Source organism: Parasteatoda tepidariorum, chromosome 3 (genome assembly GCF_982258835.1).
Source record: "Parasteatoda tepidariorum strain Cologne lab strain chromosome 3, Ptep-v5.0, whole genome shotgun sequence".
Classification (NCBI taxonomy): Eukaryota; Metazoa; Arthropoda; class Arachnida; order Araneae; family Theridiidae; genus Parasteatoda; species Parasteatoda tepidariorum.
The window spans coordinates 108,107,175-108,120,301 of record NC_141757.1 but is presented as its reverse complement, the minus strand read 5'-3'; the positions used below and the strand labels follow the sequence as shown (position 1 = coordinate 108,120,301).

Here is a 13,127-nt window from a genome sequence, read left to right as displayed (position 1 = left end):
ATATCTAGTTATCAACATTTATAATTGGTATTTAAGAATAAATCGATCGTACACGTATTTATGATTCACGCGTTGTTAAAAATTAATTTAATCTACTGAAAAGGAAAATAATTATGAATTCATAGATCGTATACGCTTTTAGTTGCAAAGAATATCTTTCATAATTTATTTTGAAAAATAGTTCAAAATGTGTGGTAATGTGAAAATAAGTAGATAAGTTTTTTTTTTGATAAGTAAGAAATAAATTTAACCCTTTGCGGCTTTATGTGGGACTGGAACATAATGAATATGCCATTGTGGTCCCGTATTAGGCTGTGTTCGGCATGGAACCAAGATACTGTTTCAGGAAAAAAGTTTTTTAGAGATTTATTTCTATTAAAGTGTAAGTACAATTTTCGTTTTAAAAAAAGTAGAATCAGAAGAGAGCACCCCGAAGGGATAAAAACTAGATTTTATTTTGAGAAAGCTGGCGTTTTCTTTTTAAATAGTAGAAAAAATCCATAATAATGATCTTGTAAAATCATAAATGCATTTGGGATTTTTTGAATTTTTGGGATTTTTTGAATTTTGAGCCTTTAGCCGTGATGGCTTAGATAGAGAACTCGTCTCCTAATGCGGTGAACCGGGTTCGAATCACAGGGATGGCTGGTCGATTTGAATTCCCCATCCGGCTCGCATCCACCACAGTGCTGACGTAAAATATCCTCAGTGGTAGACTCATGGATCAGAATCCCTTTCCCATCAGACTAACTCTGAGAGGTTTCCTGATTTCCTTCTTCATGTAACGCAAATGTGGATAAGTTTATCAAAAAGGCCTCCACGAAGGTAAATTTTTCCCAACACTTGATCCAGGAGTTCCTTTGTCTTCTGGATTGGGTTCAAAATTACAAGGATACGGAGTTGAACATTGGTAGTCGTGAACCCAAAATTGGGCCGACTGTTCAACGACGGTTATAAAATGAAATTTTGAACCTATCAATTTGTTGTAAACAAAAAAATAGAAAGAATTTTTTTTCTAAAAAAAATTAATTTAGTTTTCTATTTGTAGTGTCCACCTTTGGGGGTGGGGGGAGTTGTGCATGTCAAATATAATATAATTAAGGAAAAATCTCAAAGAGAAAAAAAAAAGCATAAATTTTAACTCGTGCCACTACTATTTAAATGCAACATCTTTCATATCCTCTTGATTTACATAAAAGTATTTCAAAAATAAATTCTCATACATAAAATGCCATCGAAAACGTAAGATTTAAGGCTAAAAACAAACGCCTACATACTTTAAGAGTAGATTAGGATAAAAAAACACCATTATTCTGAAAGCATTTTATCCTATCCAGGCATACTCGCAATGTAAACACCCTAGATATATAGGGATAAAAAGAAAGTTCTCTTACCATTTGTGCCGGATCATTCTCCATATAAGGTGGATTGTATAAGTGCTTCGTCGACGGTTGAGAAAGTTTCTCCACGTTGAGAGAACGAATAAAATTGGCCAAATCTGAACGCGTTTTGACGCTTTGTGCTGTTGTGGCAATATTTTCGTAGTGGTTCGATTGCTCACGGGACTGAAAAAAAAATGGAAATGATTTTTTTTTTATCATTTGTTTTTCTCATTATAAACATTTTTGTCAAGAAGCGAAATTGGATAAAAACAACTAAACTCATTCAAACAAAATGGTCGTACTTTAAAAACGTATTTCTACTAAAATATTGAAGAAAGCAAATTTAAATTTTATCAAGATATGGAAGTAATATTTATTTTCTTTAGTTATCGTCACTGACGTTTTTACGTATTCTGTAGTTTTATTTAATAATACCGAAATTCCGTTTAATAGGTATAATCCTCAATTTATTTATGTAATTGATAAATGAAATAATTTTATTTACTCCCTTAAAAATAGTCCATTGTAATGTATTTTGTTTTATAGAAATAAAAACTAAGCTTTCTGCTTTAATATATCATGATATAGGAAGCATAATTACTATTAATATACGTTCTCTATTGTTTCATTAATGATATCAAGATGCTTTTTGACTAATATAATCTTCAAATTATTATGGAATCAATAAATGGTAAATTATAAATGAAAGTTAATGGTATTATCATATTTATATGATGTAGCTAGTGCAGGAAAGAAAACTTTTATTAATATTATAAAAATACAATAGTTCTAAATAATGTTTTTTTTAAGGAAATTGAAACAATTTTGTTGACTTTTATTATATTAGTTATATTAATTATGTTAATTACATTAATTATGTTAATTGCATTAATTATTTTAATTATATTAATTATATTAATTATGTTAATTACATTAATTATTATAATTATATTAATTATGTTAATTACATTAATTATGTTAATTATATTATATTTTGTTTTATGTTACCATCATATTAGATGTTTACTTCTGCACTACCAGTATTCCAACAATGTTTTGTCCATTCCCTCATTTCACAGTAAACTGTTTTCATTTATAATTTATCAGTATAAACTAATGTTTTCGAAATAATTAAAGGATTTTCTTTATTGTGGTTGGTAATGATTTCTGTTTTAAGCGCATTTTTTTCTCCAGTAAATTAAAGAAGCAAAGTTGTGTACGTTAACTTACTTTTCAAACAACATTTTGTGTATGATATCGTTTCTAGCCACGCATTTTTATTATACGGGTCTTACCATTTATTAATGTAATTAATAAATGGTAATGTAATGTTCGCTTAAGATGCACTATGTTTCAATAAAAAAATTAAAAAAAAAACAAAAGAAATATTTAATAATAAAATAAAATATAATAAAAGTGTTTTTTTTTTAAATATAAATTTCTTTCGTTTCAATATTTATTATTTTTGAAATATTATTAAAAATTCAAAAGTGGTATTTCGGAAGAAAAAAACCTGCAATAATAATAGTAACATACCGGAAACAGTTGTATTTTCTAACCTGAATCGTTTAAAGGATTGAAGAGAAATAAGTAAAGCTGTATTAAAAAAAAGGCTTTGTAAAAAAATTCCGGATCAAATTATACTATACCTTGAGTACATCATCCGTAAAATCCATTTTTACTACCGTACTCCAATTTACTACCGTAATTTTTACTGCAATATATACGGTAAAATGGATTTTACCGTACATATTGCAGTAAAAATTACGGTCTATCATATTTTCGTTCCTTAATATTTTATGATAAAACTGATTTTAAGCAAAAAATACCGGCACCCTGAATGCCTGTAATTTTTACCGTAATTTGATTCGGATTTTTTCATTTTTACAGTGTCTACGAATCGATTTAGCTTTTACATCAGAGTCGGTGTATAAAAAAGCATATTTAATTTTTTTGATTTAATATGAAACTTACCTTATTGACCAACATGTCAGCCGCAGATAATATAGATCCTGATATAGTATCACTTAAATCTATGTAAACATCCTCTAATTCCTGCAGATGGAAAAAAATAACAAAATAATAAACAACAAAATATGTTAAAAAAATACAAGGTTGAAAAAATTACGCTAGTTTTACTTGCATGGCCTTAAAATATTTACAAAATCTAGCATTACAATAGTTTTTAAAAAATATATTTTTTTAACTAAAATTAATTTATAATAGTTTAAACTACATTTTAAAAATTTATTTTTATAGCAAGGATAATTATGTTTTTTCTTCTTATTTAAAACGAAGATTAACGCATCCGTCCTGTTGCACGGTGTAGAACATGCTCAAGGCTTAATTGGATATTTATGAAAACTTTAAGTCGTTTCATATTTTCATAAGCTGTAACAATAAATCAGAAAATGCTAATAGCTACATATGAATAATGAATATCTATATAACCTATATTATATGAACAGCTATTATACATAGAAACTGGCGAACACAGAAAAGTATGATAACAATGTGATATGTGACCCATTAAAATCATTCCGTATTTTTACCTCATTTTTATTTATGTCGGTTACCAAGTGTTATTCCATTATATATCTATTTTAGATTTTACTCCATTTAACTCTGTAGCTAATGTTTAGATACAGAAGTTTTCCGGCCATAATTCGCCTGGTCTTGTGCATCGATTTCTATCAAAAATGTAAATTTTCTGTAAAGGATGAATGGATCAGCTAAACGGTCCTCAGTAAAAAATAAAGTAATAAAGTAAGAATAATAAATTTTAGAAAAGTGTATTTGGCGTATTTGGACGTCCGGTAACAAACGTATTTGTAGTTCAACGTCTTTTCATAACGCATTTGTACGACCAGTAACAATAGTGATAAAATTTGTCCTATTTATAAAATTAGTTCAGTTGTTTAAATTATTATGGAATTTTATTACAGAATAAGAAGAAAAAAATATCGTTTGTACCATTTCCATTTTATTAGGGTTTAAACCGATCCAAACGATATTATGGTTATACATTAGCACTAACATTCATTTGAATATTTGTTCAAACATCAAGGTTTAAATTTTTGAAACAGTAATAGTTGAAATCTGAAATTTTTAAACGTATTTAGTAGCTTTTCCTTCTTTAAAAACACCCGCAAGAATAAGGAAAAGTTTGTTTCAATTTTTCCTCAATGTTTGGACAGCAGCTGATAGACTTGAAATGAGGTACTTACTTCTAAAAGTTTGGGTAAAGTTTCTTTGTGATAGTATTCCAGCATCCCATTAGCTGCATGCAACTGCTGTACGTAGGCATTGTGCATGTCATAATACTCAGCTAGCTTCGTGTGACTTCGGTGTGATATTAGATTGTTATAAGCTTCTGTATAATCCTGATGACACTGCAAGAAATAAATCAATTAATGCTAACTCATCCACTACCATATTTTTTTTTATAAATGTCTCCGGTTTTGAAACTTTTTTATAAAATTTTTTTGGAGGTATTATGTTATTTTATAATTTTATTTTATAACCTTCGTTGAAGCCGACCCAGTTTTATGGGTTTACGACTATTAATGTTCAACTCCGTAGCCTTGTCATTTTGAACCCAATTCAGAAGACAAAGGAACTCCTGGATCGAGTATTGGGAGAAAATTGCCTTAGTGGAGGACTTTTTAATGGAGCTAACCACCATTTGCGTTACAGGGAGAGGAAGACCATGAGAACCTCACACGGTTAGCCTGACGGCAAGGTGACTCTAACCCATGATCCGTCTACCACTGAGGATATTTCACGTCAGTACTGTGGTCGGTGCAAGTCGGATGCGGAATTCGTGTCGACTGGGATTCGAACCCTGTTCGCCTCATTGGAAGGCGAACGGTCTATCCCCTGAGCCATCGCGGCTCAGGTATTATGTTATTTAAAAAAAAGTTTTCTTTGAATGAACATTGAACAGAAATGTATACAAAAATCCTAGCGAAGTGATTTTGAAACTTTTTTTTTCTCCAATGCCCACCGGGTATTGACATTTGGGTGTCAGATATGTTGACCGCTCTTTTAGGTAATTTTGAAACTGCTTTAAAGGTTTATATAAATCTAAAGTGTATTAAAAATAGTCATTTTGTGGCTTCTTTTAGAAGTTATATAAACCAAAAGGCATTAAAAAATACTGACGTAGTAGTCTTGTTGCATTAAAAATACTTAAGCAGTAATTTTGTGGCTGCTTTAAGTTGTTATGTTAACCAAAAATGAAAAAAAAAAAAAAACTGATGTAGCAATTTTGTAGTTCTTTAGGATGATATATTAACTAGAATTGAATTAAAAAAATACTTAAGCAGTAATTTTATGGCTGCTTTAAGAGGTTATATTAACTCGAAATTAGGTAAAAATATTGACGTTGTAATTGTGTAGCTGCTTTAAGATGTTATATTAAACAGAAATAAAATAAGAAATACTGATGTGGCAATTTCGTAGCTCTTTTAAGGTGTTAAATTAACCAGAAATGAATTAAAAAATACTGATGTAGCAATTTTATAGTTGCTTTAAGATGTTGCATTTAATAGAAAAGGGTAAAAGTACTTGTGTATTAATTTACAGATGTTTCATAGAGTTGAATTCAGAGGAAGAAATATATAAATTCACAGGGATGCTGAGTCATGCCGACTCCAGTACTGTGGTCAGTTGAGCTAGGTTGCACTGTATAGGATCAATGGCTCGAACAACCCGAGCGATGTGGTCCCTTATATTCTCGATTCGGTTTAAGTCCAGGGACTTTGTCAGGGGAGTACGGAAAGCTCATCCTGGTACTCTTTAAATGACGAGCCCGCATTGTTGTGTTGGTAGATGCCATCATCCTGAAAGGAAAACAATCAGGGATAGGCATGGTCCACGAGGACGGATGTATATTTGTGTTGATCCATCGTGCCGTAAACAATGATGAGTGTAACCAGAGAATGCCACGAAAACATTCCTCAGACCTCAATGCACTCTCCTCCAGCTTGCATCCTTCCGACAATTGTTGCAGTGTGTTTGTTTTTAGAAATCTGACGCCATTTATCTGTCCAAATGGAGCATAAAACGTCATTCATCTGTAGCCACTCAGTGGACGTCTAGTTGCAGTACTGGTGTGCCAATTCCAACTTTCGTTACCAATGAACAGTAGTTAGCATTGATGCATTAACCAGACTTCTGATGTGGAGGCCCATATTCAGCAAAGTTCGCTGAATGGTCATAGGGGTGACACTGTTGGTAGCCCTTTGATCAAAGATATACTTGACTTCGGTGTTCTACTGGGAACTGTGTCTACGTCTTTTCTCGGTCAATTTTACACTTTAGGGGCATAACTCAATTTTTTTTGTTTCAATGACCGTTTTGAATATTTTTAATCTCTAAAGAATGGGCGCCTATTTTTGAGTGCTCGAAACATGTTGATTTTTATTTCCATTTTCACATTTTTTAAAAAAAATCAATGCAGTTTTTAATCATGTATAGAATCGTCTACCGTTTCATTTGCAACAATATCTGTAACGCAGATCATGTGAGAAAAAATGGTTTTTAACACCACCCTCCCAACGAATGGGTTAATTAAGGTTTTTGAACAATTTCTGAGAAGAGGGCTAAAATGGACCCTTGTACCTATTGCCCGAATTTCGGGACTATCATACTAACGATTCTAGAATTTTTCTGTACAGACAATTCTTTTATGTATTCCCTAGTAGTATAAATAATTAAAAATATTTCAAAATTAATTTGAAAACTGAGTGTCGTAATTTAATTTCAACCAGTTACTTTAAAATAATTGCTTTGAAATTAATTCGAGTAATTCTTTCCGCAAACTTAATTTTGCTACTTTATAGGGGTAATATATTTAAATATGAGAACATGGATAACATCAGATAAACTGTAAATGAGATTAGTTCTTTCAAAACATTATCTTCATTTAATTACTGGCATCTTATTGTACTCTCCAAGACGGCTTATCGATCCTGTACTAATGTATTGGCGATAAATTATTGAATTAGCTTCGCCACATTTCAGGAAAATTCTTTGTTTTTTTCAGTCTGGAAGTGGATATAAGATTTTTTTCTCTTTTTTTCTTGTATTTACTTATTGAATTAAAAGCGGCAAGGGAAATTATGTAATGGAAAGATTAAATACAAGCTTTAATAAACTTGCCATAAAAGAATAAAGCTGTTTTTCACTGCACGCCTATGTGCAGCGTTGGAATAGAAAATTATAACAATAACAAGAAACATCAAAATCTCTAAAAACGCCTCTGTTTGTTAAAGAATCGCATGAAATTTAATGCGTGAAATGTTCAAAATAAATTATACGCTTTCTTGAAGAACTTAAGAATGAATGGGATATGGATTGTTTATTCATAATCGTCTATTTCATGATGTATAATTTCGTAACATTGCGTGTTCGAGCGGCCTGTAAGACCGAGTCATTATGAAAAAAATTGAACAGATGACAGGTTGAAGTCAAATCGATACAACGACGGAAAACGAACCAGTTACCTTCGCACTTAAGGGCCCTAATCTTTTGGTCCTTCTAGGTCATTTGAGGCCCGATTGCGAGCATTAAGGTCATCTAGTGACTTTGATGCTTGAACTCGCCTTGTCCAAGACTTAAATATGCAACCAGCCCTGTTCTACGGAGCGCATTTTGTTTTTATTGAAGTTGAGTTGGTCTTACTCAACTAAGTGCTTGCATGCGACAATTACGTAGACATTTATGCTTATACCACTACTAAGCTGATTCTATTTCATTAGAGCACTTGATTGCTATTTTCTTCAGTAGTTTCAAACAGAGAAATCACCATTTTTTTTCCCCTATAGCTCGAGATATTTAGGTTGTTCCACTGCTATGAAAGTAGTTGTTGCTCAATTGAGTGCTTGCAAATTATTTTCTAGCAGGCGCTGCCATTTTTCAGTGATCCCGGGCAATCAAACTTTTTCTCTCGTTGTTCGAGGCATTTTTGCTTGTATAAATATTTATTAAACACAATAATAATAAACTGTACAGTACGCTAAAAAAAAAAAACCGTTCACCCTGAATAACTTTTGATCCAGTGATCGGTTTTTCACGTTCCAGGACTCAATCTTAATGGGTCTTAGAGGAGGTGACTTCAAATATGCTAATTTATTATAGACGGTATTTTAAGTTACGAAATCAGAAACTAAAATGTATTTTCTCTGAATAAACATTCCTCATTTCTCGACGGATTCCGATTTCTGACCCCCAAAACATACGGGGTAGCCGCAATTTGGAATATATGGTCCAAATAGTTTGGTCTGGAGAGAGATTCAAAATTTGTATCCCTTAATGCTAGTTTTACTCTTTACGTACTTGGGTATGCTTCGAGAACTTTTTAAATTTATATAAAAAGTTCTATTATATTATATATAATATATTATATACGAATAAAATATTATTATTATACTTATTAAATTATATCCTTATATTTTGGGGGGTCAAAAACCCAAATTCGTTGAAATAAAAGATATGTTTATTAAGAAAAAGTACATGTTGTGTCTGATTTGGTATCTTAAAATATCGTCTACACTAAGTAATTAGTATATTTGAGGTTATCCCCTCAAACCATTATGATTGAGTCCCAGAACATGAAGATCCGATCATTCGATCAAAAGTTATTCAGGGTGGATTTTTTTTCTTCAGCACACTGAACAAACAGGATATTAAAAAAAAACTGTTCTCTCTGTATATATTATGTGGGTCATTTTTTTAAAAGAAGCCTCGTTCTTGCTGTGTTTCGTTTTACCAGATGTTAAAAAAAAACACACACCGTTCTTTTTGCATATTTTAATATCTCATGTTTAAAAGAATGCATCGTTTTTAATGAAAATTTTAGTACCAGATGTTTAAATAAACACCATTTTTCCACTAAATTTTTTATATCGGATATTTTTTAAAAGAACGAAATTATAAATTATAAAAAATTATATAGCCTCTAAAATTATAAAAAAGGAAATTAATTTGTCTGAAGAGATGAAAAGTGATGTACCATAAATTTAATAAAAAAAGAATTGGACATTTAAAACTCATTTGCAGCACTTTCACTTTTATTTGACTATTTTATCGAATAAAAACTTATGACATGACTTCCTTTGGTAACTATTAATTTTAGTGAAATTTTTTCCCCAATTTAGAATGATTTGTCAAGCTTTGTTAATAACTGAATATGTGCGTCATAATAATTCAAAATTAATGCTATCATTCTAAAAAAAAATTTGAAAGAAAGGTTTAACTAACATAGTAAAATAAGCGTAAAATAGCATTCATAGAAACGTCAGGAAACTATTATTAAATTTTTTTTCATCACTTCCGGAAAAGGGTAATATTAAATCAATTTATTTTTGACTTTAATAAAGAAGAGTATAACATATTTTTTTAATGAAAAATCGAGTGTTTTCAAAATGTAACTCTCACATTATAAACTTTAAAATTGTCTGTATTTATTTATGTTATAAATGTTGGTTGAACATTTGATTTTAAGTAATCTGCAGAATTTTTTTAACTACTCAAGTAAATTTTAACTTGCTACTATGCTATGATTGAAAGTGCTATTGTTTCAACACAAATACACGCATGAATTTTTTTTTAACATTATGCATTAGTTTAAAACCTATCTATATCTGTGTTTGATATTCTTATAAAACCCTTCTTCTTAACACAAAACAATTTCTCAACAAAAGCTCACATCTAAAATTAATTATCAAAGTTTTTATGTCAATCTTTCTTCCTTTAATTTTCAATAATTACATTTGATCCAATAATTATCTTTGCTTTTATTCAAAAAGTTACTGTTTCAATACAAAACTACAACCAAATTTGTGTTCTTTATAAGTTGACAAATTTGTGTCCCAAATTCTGTTCAACGCAAGCTTAAAATGTTTATTTTCAGATAAAAACAATAAACTGTTTCTAAATTTAAGTTTCTTTTTAAAATGCATGATGCAATTTTTTTCAAGTAGTTCTCCCCTTTACTTTATTTACGATACCTCGTTCATTTTAAAAACATCACATTTGCGAAAAGCTTACTAGTACATTTCAATGCAAAACTAATTTCAAAACAGTTTCTAACTTCAGTTCAATATTAAATAAGTAATGATTACGAAAAAAAAGTTAAGAAATTTAATAAAAGCAGAAAGATATTTTTAAAGACGTAAGTTTCTTATTACTCCCGTGAAATATCAAAAATGAAGAAACTCTCTGATCTTCATTCCCTATTTCCTTCATTCACAAAAGCAAAACAGTTTAAAAAAGTATTACTCAAGAAAATATCTTTTTTCATGTAATGATTGATTATTTTTCAAATAAATGGAACGGAAAATGTGCAGAAATAATAAGAAAAGTTCTGAAAGGTTTGAAAGTCGTTAAAAAAAGAGTAGGATTTAGCATTTTTAAAGAAAGGTACTAAATTTTGTAAGACTTATTCAATTGATTTGCTTAAAAAGCATTTTTTCACGAGAAATACTGGATTTACTTAGAAATTTAATGACAAAATTATTTTAGTTTTTCTTCTTCAGAAAGTAAGATTTTTCCAACCATAAGAGTGAAATCTGTACATTTTGAGATGTAAGACAGCATACAATTACTTTAAGAGGTAATGAGAGCAATTGAAATTATTAATTTTGAAATAAAAGGGAGATAAGTAAGAATCCGAAGTGCTGTAACCTCCCTGAACCCGAGCACTTAAATAATGGTTCAATAAAACATTACTTGAAAAAACATTCAATTAATTGAATTTAATTATCATGTTTTAGTAATCTTTAATTATAGCATAAAATGGAATAAATTTTATTGAGCAGCATTTTATGCATACTGAAGGTTTATTTTTATAAAGTATTTTTTCGCATGTTAGTCATAATACAAAATCTACTAGACTTATATCATAAGATATTTATATGCATAAAACATTCCAAAAGGTAGAATGAATCGAATTTATTTCTTACCATTTTCATGCTTTATCATTGTTATTAAAAACTCCAGCGAATGAGCTTAAATGTAACTATATTTTTACATAGACAATTCCTTTGTAAAAGAATACAAGCTGAAAGAAATCATGTTAAAAAGTACTATTTTTGAAGCTATAAAATTATACAAAATGTTGTCCAAAGCGTTGATTGCGGGATCTAAAAGTTAGCATACAATTAAGAGGACATAGAGGCAATTAGAGATACGTAAGCTGAGCGGAAGATAATTTGAAAATAATATTATTATCGGGAGATAGGTAGCTGAGCAGGAAAAAAAAGGCGAACTATATTAATAAAAACATTATAAAAAAAACACTAAACTCTCGTTATAAAAATAAAATAAAAAATCAGAACATTTTTAGAAAGTTTCAATATTCAGAATAGCTCTGTGTGCTATTATGATTAATTAGAATTCATTTTTTTTTATAAAAAAAGATGAATTTAAAAAAAAAGAAAACAATTTTTAAACGCTGCATAGTTGCAGTTTTACTTACCATAATTTTAAAAAGTAAATAGTACACACCATGGAAATTAAAAGTTCAAAATGTATAATATTCTTCAGGAGAAAAAAAATCATAGAATTTAAATGTAATTATCTGTTTAAGCAGATTATAAAGAAGCTTTCATAAAATTCTGCGAGGAAAATAATTTTTTAATTATATATCTTAAAGTTGAAGTAGGAAAACAGAATATAATTAAAAGATAGAATTAATTAGAGGAAGATTAATGTAAATTGTCAACATTAAAAAAAAGTTTTTTTTTTCTAATTTAAGCCCAGACTGCTTAGTTTACTCCCATTTTGCTGCAGGCAGTTTATGGTGCATTAAATTAATCGTTGCAAAACAACTGAAAACGAAAATAATGTTCTATGAATTTCTGTTTTTGAAAGAAAAGGTTCTCTGAAAAGATAGTTTCGCTTGTTTCTTTTTGCAGTAGATTAAATAATGATTGCAAACACATGTTTAAATGCATTCAAATTTCCATGCTTATACACTTAGAATGCATTTTTTCCATAGATTTCTTATCGGCAGGTATTCTTTTTTTGTGCTCTTGTAACAGCAAAATAGAAAAAAATCAAATAACAAATGAAAAAAATCAAATTATTTTTTCTGTGATATTTAAGAAAAAAATTGAACTTAAGTGATATGTTTAAAATTTAAGATCTCTGTATTTGGAGTAATACGTCGTACTTGTCTTGTATCAAACCAATGGTGAAAGTAAAATAATATTTAACTGTGTAGTTAAAAGCCAGTTTTTTAAGAGTCGGACAGGGTAAGATATTTGAAATTTTTGATTTTGTTGAGATTTTCAGGATATGTTCTTTATGTAAAACTATTAGATACCTATTTTTATTCGAACAAAATTTGTCAATTTATTGAAGTAGAGGGGGCAATAGGGTAAAACATAGTCGTTGCCATTTTGGCAAGTGATATGTTTCCGATGTAACGATGTAATTTCTTACTCTCTGAATCGAATGAAGTCTCACTCGAGTCGATGTATCTAATAGTAAAGAAGTTATTTAAGTTTTATGTAAAAAAAGAGAAAGTTCTGACTCATTCATATACACACACATGTATATATATATATAAATCTGGCATTGCTATCTAGGCAAGTGAGGTATTGATTTCAATTTATATTTTTAGCAATCAATGGGAGCACTTCAGTTCACTATCAGTTTCAACGTTATAGTGAAAGGAATACAGTTATGTACTTTTTGCACTTATTAACTTGAAACTTTAACAACTTAACAATTAAG

The 13,127-nt window shown here is 29.6% G+C and overlaps 1 protein-coding gene across 8 annotated transcripts in view; it reads right to left on the bottom strand.

The window, feature by feature from the left end:
• Nucleotides 1-13,127, bottom strand: part of Stacl (SH3 and cysteine-rich domain-containing protein) — a 309,612-nt gene that overhangs the window by 67,165 nt on the left and 229,320 nt on the right. For all 8 annotated transcript variants that reach the window (XM_087159889.1, XM_043045475.3, XM_071184157.2 and 5 more), the window contains exons 5-7: nt 4,610-4,774; nt 3,357-3,437; nt 1,395-1,565 (exon numbers count right to left, since the gene is read on the bottom strand). In XM_087159889.1, coding sequence (XP_087016015.1) covers nt 1,395-1,565; nt 3,357-3,437; nt 4,610-4,774 — 417 coding nt within the window. The remainder of the gene's footprint in view (nt 1-1,394; nt 1,566-3,356; nt 3,438-4,609; nt 4,775-13,127) is intronic.